Source organism: Alosa alosa, chromosome 2 (genome assembly GCF_017589495.1).
Source record: "Alosa alosa isolate M-15738 ecotype Scorff River chromosome 2, AALO_Geno_1.1, whole genome shotgun sequence".
Taxonomy (NCBI): domain Eukaryota; kingdom Metazoa; phylum Chordata; class Actinopteri; order Clupeiformes; family Clupeidae; genus Alosa; species Alosa alosa.
This window is the reverse complement of record NC_063190.1, coordinates 18,502,558-18,520,776: the sequence shown is the minus strand read 5'-3', so window position 1 is coordinate 18,520,776 and position 18,219 is coordinate 18,502,558. Positions and strand designations below refer to the sequence as shown.

Genomic DNA, 18,219 nt, shown 5'->3' with positions numbered 1-18,219 from the left:
TTTATATTTTAGTATATTTAGTATATTCTTTATCTTCTACAGTCCTTATTGCTTAGTTGTGTTTTTTTTATATACTTTTAATTACTTTTTCTGCTGTTAGTGAATGTGTGTGTATTTCCCCTAGGGATCAATAAAGTATCTATCTATCTATCTATCTATCTATCTATCTATCTATCATGTTGTTAGAGTTGTGCACTATACGCACATGCATTGGCCAGAGTAGCCTACACATGAGTACTGTCAGATGTAGTCATCAGTAGTCACTGCAGGGCTTTGTCACATGACTTAGTCTGGTTAACAAGCAATCACATGGAAACTGCACACATAGGCCTACCTATACACAACGAGGAGGGGGATTGGTTTTAGGATGACTCAAAGGGCCCTGCACCGACAGGGGGCCCTTATAGAATAAGATTATTGGCAAAGATTGGTATGGGGGAGGGTTAGTATTCTTATCTGGGACCAAAATTTCTCCCAGCGCTCCAACACAGCAACAGGACAAAAGCAAGGAGGTAGCCTATCCTATCTGGTCCCTTATCTATAAACTGCATCACCTCTACTCCTCTGCTCTTACCCCCCAGCGACAGATGCAAGAGGAGGGACTGATGGCCAGAGGCTATAGCCTTCCTCATCCACATCATGGTCAAACAGTGACAACTTCTCTGATCAGCCTTCAGCAAGAGAGAGGTACCAGAAACCAGGGCGTGCCGTCACGGTAATGGGCATAGGACAACGATGAAATAACAGTCTAAAACATACTGAAATTAATAATTAAAATAATAGCAGTAGTAGGCTATACCATACCCTTCTTGGGGAATCAATGGGATACGAGAGTTTAATGTTTGTATTTTCTTTCTTTCTTTTTTTAAAAATTTAAACTTCACTTTTTACAGAGCCATGTAGCCTACATAAATGTACAAAAGAATGTAGGCCTATCGCTGTGACTGAGAATGTATGTAGCTAACCATTCCAGCCTATTTTGCGCCAGGCTTATACGAGTAGCTGGTTAGAGTCTACTAAGGCTAATTCTTCTTCAAAGTTTATGAGTTTGGAAGAATTGTTTAGTAGTCTTAGCAGACTCTCTCTCCAGTCTAGCTACTCCCGAGAGCGCTGCACCTGTTTAGCCGGGCACGCTAAGCGCGATCCCGCGATGTGTGGGCGCGCTCTTTATGGCAGGTCTCAAAAGGGGGGGGGTAGCAGCGCATGAGTGCGTCGTCGTTACCAGGGACGGGGTGTAGCTGTGGGGAGAAAAACATCCACAGAAAAAAAACAGCTTGAGTAGCCCACGCAGTTGTTGACTGTATGACAGCGGCCACCGCGCTCATGTCAACCACAAGGATGAGAAAGCAATCGGGACAGGGCAGAGCTTTGATTGTTTCCTAGGAACCGAACAGCACCGGGAAATAAAAATGGAGTGGTAGGCAAGCCACGGCGCGAGAGGCGCGTCCACCTGCTGCTACAGAAGAGTCCTGGCTCGTGGGTTAAAAACAAGGTGAGCTTGCAGCAAAATGCAGCGTGGGAATCACACGCATAGCCTACTAATATTTTTATTTAATCGCATGAAACGCGGGTAATGTTGACGGGGGTACGGCGGCCCTGGTGTCTAGGGTGGTTAGACTGATAGGCTACGGTGCGGATCAACCCCAAGATGCTCGGTGTGAGCATGCAACAGCGAGGGGGTAGACGAATCCGTGTTACTACTCCTGTGAGATTGCTAGAGTTGAATGCGTAACCTTGTAAGCCGTGTAGGCCTATATGTCAATTGTATGTCATAACATTAGCCCTTACACTTGCTGAACAGCCCTTTGAATGAATGCAAATACGAAAGCCCGGCCATCGATTTTGGCTAGTTCTGCTCTGTGCAGGCAATAATAATGCCCTGCCCCCCAGTACCCGTCCTCTCTCTTTCACACACACACACACACACACACACACACGTATACACCATTCCCTTCCCGTAAAAATAAAAGGTTAGAATTCAACATGCTCCTCAAACCAGCCCTGTGCGATGTTGCGCATGCTGCAGTAATCTGTATATTGTTTTTGTGGTTTATTATGTTGGCAGTTTGAAGAAGTGATGTTGGCTATAATATGCAGGTCTGTTATCATGACATGCGGCACTTGCTGGTTGGAACATGCCTGCTATAGGCTGTCCTATAGTGACGGAACTGATACAGATTTCCCCTGTAAATGTTTATTATCATCATTATTATTAGCATTATTATTATTATTGAGTATTTAGTATTTAAGTAAGCAAAACTGGGAAAGGCATGACAGGCCTCTCCTGATTCCCATGTGCTTCTAAAACAGATGCATGAATAATAGCTGCGCCGTTAGTTTTGTATTTGTCTGTCTTGGGGATGACCTTCACGTTAATTTATCATTCGATCAGGCACTGAAGGATCATTTGCATGACCGGCATGTCTACGTGTGTTGTAAGTTCAAGTGGGAAAGCTCAGATATTTTATATTCAGTATCCCAATAACGTTGACTGATAAAGATAAAAAATGGCATTTTTATCGAGCTAGAACACAACTTCCTTCCATGTGGTAGGCTATATCTGTGTTCAAAAGTAGTAGACCATGAAAGTCACAGAATCAAAATGCTTGAAGGCCTGTGTATAGTTGTGATATAAAATGTGTTTGGACGGGACAGGTATAACATCAATGTGTGTCTGTGCTATCAGCTTTTGTATGTGTGACCAACAAGTAGGTGCACTTGACAGATTGTGATAGCAAAACTGCTCCTCCAGTTCAGCTTTAGGAGATTTGTGTCTATGATTTAGTTTTTTCACAAAAATAATGCAATACTTAAAACTACATCAGTATGTGTCAATAATCACATGCCCGTTTTGGCCTTTTATTGCAGTCTGTGATTAGATTAAACTTTATTATATCATTGTGCAGAGTAGCCTACAAGTAAAGTCAATGAAATGCCGTTTGCGTCTAACCAGAAGTGCAAAAAAGTGCATTGTGATATACAGTATAGTATAGACAGGTGGTGCCTAGACAATACAAGATATATAGTGCAGTGTAGACAGTAGTATACAGTTGGTTTACAGTAATATAATTTAAATATAAATATGTGAAGTGTATTAGCAGGAACCTTATAAGAGCAGAATAAATATGGCTATGTAGTATGAACAATGAACAACATGTACAGATATGTGCAATGTATAGCAGTATAACATTATAAGAGTAGTAAGAATAATATATGCAGTGTATTAACAGAATATATTATAAGAAATACGGAATAAATATGGATATTCAGTATGAACCATATAGACAGATATGTACAGCTATGTGCAGTGAGGTAACAGTACCATTGCAGTGCAGAAACAACATTATAAGAGTAGTAAGAATAAGTGTGCAGTTTGTGATGTTTCTCTTGCTCTGCGCAATTGCATGCATAAAACAAATCTGAGCAGAGTATCAAAATACCCTGAATGTGTAGGACCTCTGGGAAACATGATGTTCACTCTGTTCTTAGAATTAGAATCTAGAATATAGTCAGGTAGAACTTTGTGGAATTTGGGCTTAAGTGTGACATAAGGGACTAATGCAATTTTTTTGCATAAATTGATAGGTAAGGGGGTGTCCTTTCAGAATCTGACGGGCACCCTTGAGCATTTTCTTTAAAATGGCATCAGCTGCCACACCCCTTTTTTAATCATATAAAATCATCTAAATAGACATTAACTAATAAACCCATCATGTATGGTATCAAATTAAAGCTCTTTTCATACAGAAATCAGCTTAGACCATAAAAAAGTAGAAAAAATAGTTTAGGTCCCTCCAGAGAACAAAATACCTTTTGCAAAGTGACCTTTAAGGTCAAATTAGGTTCCTTTTTGCGGCATAATAGCTTATACCTCTAAATCGTGTCATGTTTGGTATTAAATTAAATAAATTATTGAACTGCCATGTAGCTTAATACATACAGGAATACAATCATTCAATAGTAATTCATTTTAATATGAATATTATAGCAAGTCTGATGTACCCTAGTTCACCAACTTGCGGGTTAGTTAGCACCTTAGCTTTAATTTCCCTTGAATCAGTTGCTAAATTTCAGACAGCAATGTTGTGAGGTACTTCCCAGGTAGTAAGCACAATAATTATAACTGTCCTTGGATTTCCCCCCAGAATTAAAGACAACAATATTTTTCATCCTAATATTTTTTTAATGCTTTAAAAACAGACACCACAGTCCAGGATTGATACAAACTAGTCTGAGTTATGAGGTACTTGCCAGTTAATCAGCACATTACATAACTATAACAGTCCTTGAATTTGCCCCCTTAATTACAGAGTAAACTGCAAAGTTGATTACAGGAGGAGAGGACAGAATCAAGAAAATTATTTCTTCCAGTATTCCATATATTCCAGCAAGGAATGAGACGTATCATTTGGAATTACAACAACAAATATAATTTATGTAAATCAGTTTTATAGCCCAAGTATACTTGCATATACAATGTGGATTGTATGTGGATTGAATGTCTCTGCATTTATCTCATCCATGAATTAGTGAACACACAGTGAGGTGAAGCACACAATGAGCACACATGAGGTGAAGCACAAACTAGTGTTCACTTGCTACAGTGGCGCTCGGGGAGCAGTGAGGGGTCAGGTGCCTTGCTCAAGGGCACTTCAACCATGGTTGTGGGCATGAGAGAGCAGTGCTCTTCAACCACATCCTACTGGTCAGGGATCGAACTGACAACCCTTTGGTTTCAAGCCGGAAGCCCTAACCAGTAGGCCAAGGCTACCAAAGTATACTTACATATACCAGTACGGGAGCATGCCTATGTTCCCACAGCCCTATGTCCCCTTACCCTAACCCACACCTCAGGCCTCAGGCCTAACCTTAACCCTAATCCAATAAATGTGGGACACGGATACAAGGAATTTGTGCTGTGCATTTTACCCATTCGGGGGTAGTGTACAAGGGGGGATTGGGGGAGTGTACAACATACCCACACGAACAGTGAACACCCATTCAAACACACACACCCTAGAGCAGTGAGCATACTAGGAGTACACATACACACCCGGAGCAGTGGGCAGCCCTTGATCTGGCGCTCAAGGGCACCTCATCCATGGATATGGATGTGGGAGAGCGCTGTTAAGTCACTCCCCCTACCTTCATTTTTCCTACCAGTCGGGGATCGAACTGGCCACCCTTCAGTCACAAGTCTGATTCCCTAACCAGTAGGCCATGGATGCCCAGAGTAATTGACATTAATGCTATGGCTGACAAATTAGGAGACAAATGTTATGATTTGTTGGCTGTTCATGTATTGTTTGGTTGTGACAGTGTGTCATATCCATATGGCAAAGGAAAAAACTCAGCAATCAATTTGATGCGCAAGAGGAATCTTGATTGGAAGAATTTTACAGATGTACTGAAGCTGAGGAGCATGAAGGCAGGAATGGATTTCCTTTCTTGCCTCTACTATGGAAAGACTTTTGAAAGCCTCAGTAACTTGAGATAAATGTTATTCACCAAGAAAAGAGACCATCCTAAAATAAAGAGTCTTCTTCTAACAAGAGAATATGCAGTGGAACACATCAAAAGTCTTTCTGTGGAGAGCAGTTGACAAAAAAAACACCTCCTGTGCCTGTTCATGGTAACACTGACATTGCACCCAAAACAGTTCTACAGCTTGTTGCTTGTGGATGCAAGGCAGTGCCAGCATGCTCCAGGGCCTCTTGCTGCTGTCAGTCAGATGGACTACCATGCACCACCTACTGCCATGGCAAAGGTGGTGAACAGTGTGCAAATAAAAATTTGAAGATGGCTACACTTTCAGTGGAGGATACTGATGACAGCGAGGGAGAAATGTCTGATTGAATGAATGTTTTTTGGAGACATTTGATGTTTGTGATGTGTACAAGGCCAGCCTGGCAACATGTTCTGTATATAGTTGCTTTCAGAATCTGTGAGAAAGCTCTACTTTGTTCCTTTAGCGGTGTGACCTTACCAGGCTTTAGAGTTATTATGTTCTCTGGAGGGACTTGAAATAATTTTTAGCTTGTTTTTTTGACATTATTGATTTCTGTTTGAGAAGAGCTTTCATTTGATACCATACATGATGGGTTTATACAGTAATGTGCATCTAGTTATTTTTTATGGTCAAAAAAGGGGGCGTGGTCATAAAAAAAATGCTCAAGGGTGCCGGAGCGGCACCCGTCAGATACTGAGTCTACACCCCCTAAACTATCAATTTATGCAAAAAAATTGCATTAGTACCTTATGTCACACCTATCCTGGGGTTCTACCTGACTAATAGAAGCATCTTTCTATTTGACAACCAAACTATGTGTTGCACCTTTTAAGGTTAGTAAGGAGCCGGCTCCTGCTTAATGCTTCCCTTACCAGTGCATTATCACAGGATAACTTTTGGTATAGGTTCTTGTCTCACCCTAGGTGCCCTAATTGAAATGCTGGCCAAAGTGCAAATTCTTAAGTCTAACTAAAGATTGCTCAATACCTATGCAAAATCTATTTGCAAATTTGATACCATGAGAAAGATCCTAGCACAAACAGCAGTCAAACAACTAAAAGCTGTCTGCCACATGATGCTGTACATTTATGCACAATAACTTTGCTCATAGATTGACTTTATACTTTTACCCAGCTTTTAAATAAGGGCCCCATGGTATGTATTCAGCCTGAAGGAGATGGGCCATGCTCACATGCTCCTCATCTTCCTGAAGTTCATCCCATGTCAGTTCTAGTTTCATCATCTGACACTGGAGAGCCTCATGCATGCGTTATGGGTGCCTGCCATGTGTGTCTTAGTGCTGTGTGTGCTGTGTATGCTATCATCTCTAAACTGAAGACTTGAGGCAGAATGAGAAGTTAACAGATTATAAATTGTCTTGAGGACTACTGCAGTACTGCTCTCAGGTTAGATTTGTGGCTTTGAGTTTGCACTGATTGATAAAATATGCAGCACTTTGGGATCACATGTTTTTGGGAGAAAAATATGAAAATGTCAAGACTTCAAAATGTCAAACTATCTCAAAGGCACCTGACTAGTTAGGTAGGCTACCTGACAAGATAACAGATTATGCAGCTGAACCAAAAAGAATTTGAGCAAAAGCTTTTACATTATGACATCCAATTTCATTGTATCCTGTACAATGACAATACATATTCTATTCTATTCTATTACCAACTGCTATAGTATACTGCAAACAGACATGTGCTAGCAGGCTTGCAGTTGTTTCATCAGGGCCTTCTGTGTTGTTGATGGTGTTTGTATGATTTTGGGCATGCCTCCTGGGTAGTCTGACCAATACTACACATTGTTGTTTTAATTGTGGATATGTGTAAATTTGTTGATTCTTCTGAACATTTTCTTGCTTTACTGCAGTCTTTTAAGAATCTGTATAGGTTCAAGAATCCTTCACATTTCCAAAGTAAAAGCACTAGTTTTCTACGGGCTATAAATTGGCCATAATGATCTACTGTAATGTTGTATTAATGTTAGTAGTCAGTTAACGTGTTGGCAGCACATGTGTACGAGCTGTTCTCACAATTGTATAATTGTAGAGAGTGCTTGAATGGCTGAACTATGAAAAGGTATCCTGAATATTATAGTTATTTCTCATCATCATAGTAAGTATGTATACTGTCATAGTGTGTGTACACACCAGGGGACAAAAGACATCTGACCCAGTCCCAGACATCTGCATGGTGGCATAAACTGTGATGCGCCTGACTAGTCACTCCACTCTCACCCAATCAGCAGTCAGGAGAATTGCTATTTACCCTGACTTATCCTAATCACACACTGACATATGAACAAGAGCCTGTGAGCAAATAAATTGGTAAGCTTACTGGGGCATCTTATTTTTGAATGTCTCTGATCCAATCAATATCGTTGCTGTTGTTAGTTTTTGAGGAGGCAGAGCATTGAAGCCTGTATGTGTGCATTAAAGCCTTAACTCCTTTTTCAGCTGGGGGGGGGGTGAAACAGAAGAAGGCAGCACATTTAAGACAATGAAGAGACCGATCAGGAACTGTTTTCAGCATGAAATGGGATCATGGACAAGTGCAGAGCAGGGGCGAGTGCAGACAGCACATTAGATTGTGTAGATAGCAGATTGCGAATAGCAGATTGTTTCAGGACAGATCTAGCCATCACCCAGTGCCAGAGCAGAGCCAGATCTGTTTCCAGATTTCCAGGATTGGGTGCAGATTGGGTGATGACGATTTATGATGGATGTCTGCAACATGTCGCCCACTGTGTCCGTTTCTGTAAACAGTTGCAGAGTTACATGGAAGACAACTCAAGACAGGGAAGGATGAACCACTTTGACCGGTTGTGACAGCTGTCTGACTTAAACAAGATAGATTATATTCAGTCAGTGTTCAGTTCTCTCTTATTTTATGCATTACTGCATAGATCAACTTTTGTGCCTGAAAAAAATCATTAGCCTTATTTTGTACAAAGGACACAAGACCACAGACTATTCAGTGGGATTCTTGTCAGTTAAACACATTTGTAATTAAAGATTTTTATAAAGTAGACTACACACACTCACATTTGTTGTTATAGGCATTTATCATTTCTACTTGGCATACAGACTGGAATAACCACTTCAAAACATATCTTTAGTTTATCACATGCTAATAAAACCTAATAAGACACAGCATATGAGGTTACCTAGACAGCGCTATTTTGAAACTGGAAGGCTTGCTAATGTGTGCACTGCCTTCAGGTCATAATCAGAGTTGTTTAACCCAGCTGATGCGTAACAGTGATGCATCTGCTTACTGCCATTAATGCTTGCAGCACTGACAGCTTAGGGTTGAAGTTGTAAGTGTAAGTGTACCCACAGCAAAAAATCAAAAACAAAACAAAAAAACAAGGGTCTTGGTCCATGCCTGGAAACCCTGTAAAAGTAATGGTGGCATCAGTTGACTGATCTAGTATGAACCAGTAATATGTATTAAGTGATAATAGGATTTCATTTTGAGGCTACTAATAATAATGCTCGTGGTCATAGATTATTATACTTTTATAGTGGCATGCAAGTAACCTCTATATAAAACACATAAGAGCCTATAATAGGAAAACATCAGACAGTACATGGGTATAAACACAAAATATGCCATATGTTCAAAACTGTACATTATACAATACTCTACAATACATGTAATCACATGATTGCTGGCTCTGAACATTTAACACCAAGAAGTAATGCTGTCTAACAGTGTTGCTGTTCACCTTTAAATAGCACACAGCTATGAGAAGTTTTACCTGTTCGTAACATGCAGAATTCTACATGCATTTTGACATGTAATTGACATGTTTACAGGGAGTAATGACATTTAGAATAGATATTTTAATTCGTACTCTTATAGCTTCCCACACAGCTGTGCCTCCTCACTCATCAGTGTTTTTTTTTTTTCTCTTCACCTGAACGCTGTCATTAAAGTGTAGGCAGAATTCAGAACGCAAGGTTTACTTTACTTTGTTTCTTTTCAAAATCTCTGTCTCATTTATCTTACGTAGACATGTTGCCTCAGTTTAAAAGGAGAACTGAGGTAACGGATTTAGAACGAGCATGGCCCGCATAAGGGCCAGATTTGGTCTGGAGTAACTGCTAGGTTTGGGACCCTATTAAGAGAACTAGAGAATGACGAGAGCAGGAAAGCATGATGTAATGAAGAGTTAATATATGTAAGACTGGAACAGAATGGGGCAAAAGGATGAAAACGGTAGAGAAAATGGGGTATTAGAAATCTGAGCATAGGTTCACTGCAGTGGACTAATATTTTATAATGTTGTTTGTGTTTACAGTGGCTTGCACTTGTACAGAATCAGAAATGTTGACGTTTAGGCTAATCAGTACTAGATCTGAACACTCAGAAAGACAAAACAGTGCTTGACACCATCTCTGAATGAAACGTCTGACATAAGAGGGTCCTTTAAGACTCAAGAGAGAGGAAAATGGAACGATCTAATAAAATAAACAAAGTTCTAAGCCATGTTTTATTGAAGGAATGCATTATTGACCGAAGTGTTCACTTCCCATGTGGGTTCTCATTAGTAATCTGCTCTGATTTCCTCTCCTGTTTTGCGTTCCCTGCTGCATGGCATGACATGAATATGGCCTTCATTTTATTCTGTTTCTCTGAGACATTCATATTTTGACCTAGAGGCTATTGGTTACTGCATACACTATGTGTATGAAAGATGAATGCTGGTTATTTATACCACTGTCATCAGACAATTGGTTCAATTAAAGCTTGTGCTTTCTCGGACCTGTAAGGTGGGTTTTACCAATTTGGGAGCTTACCATTTGGCAATTCCTCACAGTTTAGTGGCACATGTTTATACCAGAATGTTGTATATGCACAGTATATCTAACACAAAGTCCCACTGTTTAAAATATGGTCACTAGCATTGCACCTGATGATGTGTGTTATATTATACTGTATGTGTATTTACATTATACCTTTTTAATGTGTTACTCTAGGTTGGACACAAGGCAGAGCATGCCTGATAGAAACTATCAGTGATTAATGGATCTTCTTCAGAAATCCAAGAGCAGCCTTCAACAAAGAGGTAAGTTGATTAAGTACATATGTATTACATACATTGTTGAACATATAGACCTTGTGTATAGTTCAACATATACACTTGTGAGTAGTTCAACGTATAGACCTTAAGATGCAACAGGCTGCCTTGCGGTGAAAACAACTTGTGGGTAGAAAATGAATTGAAGGCTGTAAAAGTACTGAACAATCTTTACAAAGTTTCCTTTTTTTTATTTATCAGCTGATTTAAAGATGTTTATACCTGATGTTTTTTTTCTCATGAAAATGATGTGCTGTAAGGGAAACATTACCTTTGATATCTAGATATTAAACACAGCATGTGTCTGCTGAATAACAGCTCAACAACAGTTCTGCTTGCAAAACGAGACAGTCAGTCAGTTATCTGCACACATCCAGTATAAAGAATGGCACATACTAATTCTTAGCCTACCTGCTGTTACTCACGCAGAGAGAAAGTAGTCTGTAAACTGTAAAAGAGAAGGAATAAAATTGGAGACAGACATGGAAGCAAATGGAGAATTCAAGGTGCTGATGTAGTGATGAGACTCTGGGAGCTCTGGCGAGAATATTATTGCAGACATGAAAACTCTGCCAGGACAGTGATCATTGTCAGTGTGTATTTAGAGCCTTAAATTACTGCCAAAATGAAATGCAGTAATGGCTGTGTTGCTGTTGCTGTCAACAACCAATTTGCAGTCACCAGCTAGCTAAAATGAGTAATTTCTGTCTCAGACAAGTTTTACCTTTTGAATGTCTTTTCTTGTTTTTGTTCAATTGTTGCGCTTTCTGTCTCTTTCTCTCCTCCTTCCTTCTCTTTCTCTCTCTCTCTCCCTACCTCGCCCTCTATCTTTAGCCCCAGAGTCAACAACAGAGCAGCTCCACAATCTGAAAGTGTGCACCTCTGCTGTTTGCCCGCCCTCGACGACGCTTCACCCAGTCCGTGCCCAAGTCCCCAGCTCGGTGGTCCTGTCTCCCTCCCCCTCCCCAGGCCTGCCAGACTTCCCAGATGAGACCGCAGCCCCGCCAGCTTCTCTCTCCTCCCTCTCTTCCCTCTCCTCGTTTGCTTTGCTCTCTCCTCTCTCCTCCTCCTCTTCCTCCTTATCTTCCCTCTCCTCCATCTCCTGTGCCACATCAGTAGCACCTTGGCCTGCTCAGAGCTCTGCAGATAAGACCCCTCTCTCTACCATGGAGTTGGGTAGCGCTGGTGGAGGTGGTAGTGTGGATGGTGGCGGTGGCAGCAGTGAGGGGAGAGGTGACTGTTTGAGTTCTCACACCAAAAGCCCGGCAGAGTCTGAATCTTGTGAGTCCGTCCTCGGCCTCCCTCAGGAGTTCCAACCTTGTTCAGCCTCAACCATTCCGTGCCTCGGCTCCGACTCCGACGAGCAGGTCCTGTCCGATCAGCTCCTCAGCGACTCGGCGGCCCATGGCGCGGCAGCAGCGGTCGTGCCGTCCGTGGAGGAGGAGGAAGATGCAGCAGAGCGGGCGTTGCGGGGGGCGGGGAGCGAGTCGGACGGGGACCCGACGGCGGTGGAGGCGACCCAGAGCATCTACGAGGGCCTAGGGGAGGAGGAGACGCAGGACTGGAGCTGCCTGGAGTCGCTGATCAGCGAGAGCCGCATGGAGTTGCTGGACTTGTGCTCCCGCAGCGAGCTGGCCGTCAATCTCTTCTGCGAGGAAGACGTGGACAACTACATGTTCCAGGAGGAGGACACCGCACTGGCCGGCGACGTCTGCTCACTCAAAATCCGCTACGAGTCCTTCTCAGAAAGCGTCCACGAGCGCAGCAGTGATGCAGACGCCGACGCCTTACAGGAGGCACAGCAGCACCTTGGCTTCTTCCCAGCATGCCCCAGACGGGAGACGTCTGCTGAGAAGCCAGAATCGTGGGATACAGACAAAGCTGACGCCCTCACGCCGACCCCCATCATCAGCCCCACCAGCCAGTCACTGTTTGACTTCAGCAGCTCGCCCGGCGAGTCGGCCGAGTTCAGCGACGACTCCAGCTCCTGCACAGGCTCGTCTCCAGACACGTGGCTAGCACAGCGAGAGCACGGCAACCTGTCGCGGGAGAACTCCAGCTCCTCGTCCAGCCAGCTGAGCTACCGGCTCCGTGCCAAGAGGAAGGTGGCCTTCCGCGAGGACTACCTCTACGACGTCGACTCCATCGAGAGCGAGCGGAACGCCGAGAGCCGCACCGAGAAGAAGCCCAAGCCGAAAGTCGGGCTGAAGAAGGAAAAGGATGACGACTGGTGCCCCAAGAAGAGACGGAAGTCTCACCGGAAAGACCCGCCGGTCATCATCAAGTACATCATTATCAACCGGTTCAAAGGAGTCAAGCACATGACAGTGAAACTAGGAAGAGTGGATGCGTCGACCACGCCTGTTAGCTTGAGCGCAGACTCCCTTAACCAGTACGAGAAGCTGGCCCCTCTGAAGGCCTTCTGGCAGAGCCAATCGGAGAAGGAGCAGCTGGCACTTGGCAACAAGGTCAAGCACCTCAATGGCTGCAAACTATCACCCGGCGCTGGTCTAAAGAAACGCAGACACAGGATGGCCAACCGGCTGAGGATCCAACGGATTCACACCACGGAAAAAACGCCCGTGGACAGCAGGCAGGAAGTGATGTCATCCCAGATGAACGCAGCTGAAGCGGAGAAGTTGAGGGATAAAATGTCAGTGCGCGAGGACGGGGTGTCAGGGAGTGTTACGTCTGCCTGCCTGGGTGGTCCGGGACCCAGAAGAAGGGCGATGAGACAAGAGAGCGAAGAGAGGGGCAAGGACAACAAACCCATCCGAGTGAGGAAGTTCAGAAGTGAGGCTCGACTAAGGGCTAAGAAACTGGCAGACGCACAGGCCAGCATGAGCGCAGAGAGTGAACCAGCCCAGGCGTATGAGTCTAGCACAAGAAACCCCCAAGACACGAAAGTGAGCACCAGCAGTAATGCACCAGACAAATGCACTTTGACCTTGAACTCCTCGGGGGGCGCAGCTCCTGCCAACATGCCCCCTCTCCCCGGAGGCTACCTTCAGACCTTGCTGGAGGCATCTGAATCATCAAACAATGCTTGCACGTCCTATTTTCCGTTGTCACAGGAGCAGCAGCAGCAGTCCCAGCCCTTCCTTCTCGGGGTGCCGTTTCAGCCTCCACAAAGCTGCGTTCTCTCGCCCCCGTCTGAGTCGGAGCTCCCTCAGTCCCCCCATGGCCACGGCAGCTACCCTGGAGAGAAACAGCAAGGCCAAGGATACGCCAGCGAGGGCGCACACCACGCAGACACTAGCTATCCTGCAGCATGGCCGTCTCAGCCTGGGGAGACACACCAGCTTCCTTTTCCGTCCGCCATCCCCGCCCAGTCTCCCATGATGCACTCTGGCTTTCCCAAACAGGCCTTGCTGACTCCGGACGGGAAAGCCACCGCAGTAGGCTACCTTCCTGCGTCATCCGTCGGAGACAGCAGAGTTGTGTCAAGCGAGGAGATGCTGCAACCCGAGCAGCAGCAGCAGCTTCTGGACCTGGAGTATAGGCTAAGCCCGAACGGAGCTCAGGGGGACGGCGGCGGTGTCGGGCGGCTGGTCAGCTTCGACTCCCTCGGCTCGCTCTCTGTGGCGTCCAGCAACTACAGCTCGCTGAGCCTGCACGAGGGGGAGGGAGGGGACGGAGATGAGGGCGAGATGAGCGACAACTTCCTGTCCCACTGCAGCCCGCAGCTGGTGCTGCAGCAAAGCCTGGAGGAGATGACGCCGCTGCGAGAGTCCACCGACCTGCTCGACATCTCCAACTTCACGCCGGACAAGTTCCGCCACGCCTCCCTGTCGGAGATGTCCCCACCCGTGACCCCCAGCCCGTCCCCGCACCTAATCCGGCAAGGTGCGGGTTTCCCCACCGAGGCCATAGCCTCCGAGCTGCATTGGGACTGCGGAGTGGTGAGCTCGTCTGAGCTCGAGGACGTGAACGGGTCGAGGCACACCCACCTGCTCCAGATACATTCCTTCGGTCCCAACGAGGAAAATGAGGAGGAGAGCAACAGTCTCGGCAAGGATGAGGAAGGCGGTTTGAAAGGGAAGAAGGGTCTTAAACGGAAAGGCGCCAAGTCGGGACCCAAAAAGACGAAAAGCCCCAAAGCTGCCAAAGGCGAGCAGAGCAAGTCCCCCAGGCAGGAGTCCAAATCCGCGCGGAAGATCAAAGCCATACTGGAGGGGAAGTCCAACAAAGGAATGGGGGGTTCCCACAGTGGCAGTGACTCGCCCTCGGCTGCCATGTTAGGCGTAGCAGGGGAGTGGCCCGGCGGCGGTCTGTCCGACGACGACCAACAGGAGTTCAAGGAGCCGTCCAACATCCTATCCAACATTGTGTCCGGTATGGCGGAGGTTCAGCGCTTCATGAGGGCGTCTGTTGAGCCACTGTGGGGGCCATGCCCGCCGCCAGGGGAGCAGTCGCTGCAAAGCCAGACGCTGAGGATTCTGGGAGGGCCGTTCGAGTCTGGGAAGAAGCGGGGTGGTGGTGGTGGCACCAGCGGGGCGGGGCGCGGGAAGAAAGGGGCGGGGCGCGGTGCGAAAAACCCACCCAAACTCATCCCCGCGGACTTCTTCCCGGCGCTAGGTCTGGACTGCTTCCCCGTCCCGCACCGGCCAGCCCACAAGAAGATGTACCGCCACAAGAGCAGCGCCAAGTTTTCACGTGAGGAGCTGGCGCTCAGCAAAGGGAATGCTAAAGTTTCAGCATTGACAGCGACACTTGAGAAACAGAGGTAACGTTCAGTCACCGGATTCCGTTAAATGCCCCCGTGCCCCAACTCTCCCCCCCACCCCTCTAATGTACACATTACCCCTCCGAACCTTTTTTGAGCACTCCAGCATCCCACGGGAATCTGCATGATGTTAATCTAACCCTAACAACCCAACCTTACCACATCCCAGACCTAGCCTACAGACAAGCTGGGCTATCCTGCATGACACAAACACGTTTGTCACAAAGGCCACAGACTCCTGCTCACCTTTCCTGGAACTGAACCACCACATGGCTGCATTTTCTTAGGACATTACTGCTTATGTCTTTCGATTACATGATTTTAATTTAAAGATATGTTTTGATTTCATTGCATTTTTTTTTAATATGTTGATATGAACAGAAAATGCCTTGGTATACTGTATCTTTGTGTGTTGGTTAATGTTTTCGTTGTTTTGTTTTTCTGTTACAGCTCTCAGTGTGTGTCTGTTTTTTCAGTGGACATCTACATCAATGCTTTAAAAACAAACAAACAAACAAACAAAAAAACATCCCATCTCTTTGCCAAATCAGCAAGTGGTTGCCTTCAGTTGTTCAAAAGTCAGGGACACTTGAGAGGTTTCCTGTACTACGAGATATTTCCGTCTTTATCGTGCCAACAGTAAACCTGTTTGGGTTTCTGCAGGGAGTAAGCTGTCTCTCCAAGAGATTTGCTGGTCTGTTGACTTACATCAGCCTGTTGATGCTGGTGTTTGTACAGTTTTTTAACATGGCATTATGTATCTCTTTCCCCAGTCCAGTTAACAGGGTCCACTGGTGATGTTTGATGAGCAGATCTGGCAAGTTCTAGCATAGAGAATGTGTCCTGTGTTTGTGTGTGTGTGTGTGTGTGTGTGTGTATGGATGGATGTGTGCATGTGTTAACTTGTTTATTTGTTTATTATTTATTTATATAAAGAATGATTTATCGTTGTTGTATAGGAAAGTATGCACTATTTACCAGTTACTGACTATGAAAATATTGTTTAAAATATTGTGCCAAACAGTGAACAACTCACTTCAGACATTTTTTATCTACATACATTTGCTTAGGTCTTTGTTTTTTGTTTGTTTATTTGATTGTTTGTTTTGATTGGGCAGGGGAAGTTCAAGGGTGCATGTTTTGATATACCTTTTGTCTCTATGGCGTCACCAGCCTACCGCAGTCAACCTATGAGGAAAAATAAATAGATTGGAGACATTATCATGAATATGTTGTGTAGGAAGAAATGAACCAGAAACCGATATATTGCATATATATATAGGACTGTGATGTTTTGAAATGGAATAGGTGTTAAGTGCCGGATGGGAAAGCTAACTGCTGTCATAATTCCAAGTATGCGGAATGGTGTAAAAAAATTACTAATTCCTCTCATTTTTTTTTTTTTTTAATAAAAACTTTTTTTTTAGGAGCAAGTATACATATCAGGGTTTGTTGCAGGAGAATCTGTTGTGGCGAGAACAGCATTTTCACATGTTTGGTGATGCATTAATCTTAATGTAGGGTGATTTACGTGCCAATTTTTCAGGCATAACTTGCATACTCACATATGTTTTTTCTCTTCTATATTCTTTGTTTACTGGGGTCTCTGATGCATGTTTCTGCTATCCTAGCAGGTCCAAGTGGGGCTCGGTTTTCCGTTCACATCTTAATTTTCTAACTGTAACTGCATTTTTGAATGTACTATTTTTCTTTCTCCCATGTGTCAGAGTATGAATTCAGTTTTTCACTTCGACTATGAGCTTCGTCAAAAGGTGCCAGTGTCAAACCGCCTTTGAATGGTGCTGGTAGCATAGACACAAACTGGAACATTTTAAAAAATGGTATATGATTCGAAAAAGAAAAAAACTCTGTGAAAAAAAACTCTGAATTCTTATTGTGCCCATAATTATGAATGTATGATATACTGTTATGTTTGATGTACTGCCATAATTTTAAAACATTGATTAGAAAAGACTCCTTGCCTTTTGTTTCAAGTTAAAGAATATGGAGCTTTATCTACATAGTCTTGAGTTGTTGCCACAATGATTCTCAATGAACTCTTGACATTAAAAGACTTGTATATTTTTCCGTGTGCCAATTTGTAACATATTTTCTAAGTGTATATTTTTCTTAGAAAGTGCTGTGAAGTCTCTCTTGCTGTGGCTAAGCGTCCTGCCTTTTCATGCTGTGAAAAGGATATCAAATGCCAAGATTATGGTTTCAAAAACCAAAAGCATTACAAAAAGACAGAGATGAAGGCGAGGGGAAATATGACCTATGAGCTGAAGCTGTGAAACTTTGTTGAGAATTTTGTAACTGGACCAATTTTGTTGTTAGAGTGTTGTGCTATAGTGTAAAAATATTGTTGGAAACAGTCAGAAAAAAATATTGACAATTTGTGATTTCATTGCTGTTTTATAGATTTTCATGTAAATTATTCTAGTATTACTTTTTTGTTGTAACTGGTACAAAAGTTTCCATATTTGTGATCAAGCCTGTATGGTGAAAACTGTAATATTGGTAACTTGATAAGTTTTGTAATCATGTTTATGGTATAAATATACAATAAAAAGAGCTTTTGATCACTGTTTACAGAGATATCCTGTCTTTCAGCAGACTTTCTACACACATAATTGCATTCTGATGTTCTACCGTTGGATGTGTTTGTGTGAAATTGCATCATGTGGGTGTTGTTCAGCATTAATTTAGACCTATGTGATTTAAATGGAAAGAATATCTGTGCATGTATGAGTATATGTATGGACATTTAATAGAAGTTAGCTGTACTTGCTAAGCAGTGGCGATGCTGAGATTGCAGTAAAATTGTATCCTATAGCCTACTTTAGCTATCTGAGTGATGTGAAGCTAGTATGAGTGGTGCCAGACATGGGCA

General features: G+C 43.8%; 1 protein-coding gene across 1 annotated transcript; it reads left to right on the top strand.

Annotated features, from left to right (window-relative positions):
- Positions 1–1,198: 1,198 nt before the first annotated feature.
- nexmifa (neurite extension and migration factor a) lies at positions 1,199–17,924 on the top strand. Its single transcript, XM_048230493.1, has 4 exons — positions 1,199–1,492; positions 10,500–10,588; positions 11,435–15,326; positions 15,777–17,924. The coding sequence occupies exons 2-4, from the start codon at positions 10,546–10,548 to the stop codon at positions 15,967–15,969; spliced, it is 4,128 nt and encodes a 1,375-aa protein (XP_048086450.1). The 5' UTR covers positions 1,199–1,492; positions 10,500–10,545; the 3' UTR covers positions 15,970–17,924.
- Positions 17,925–18,219: the final 295 nt, after the last annotated feature.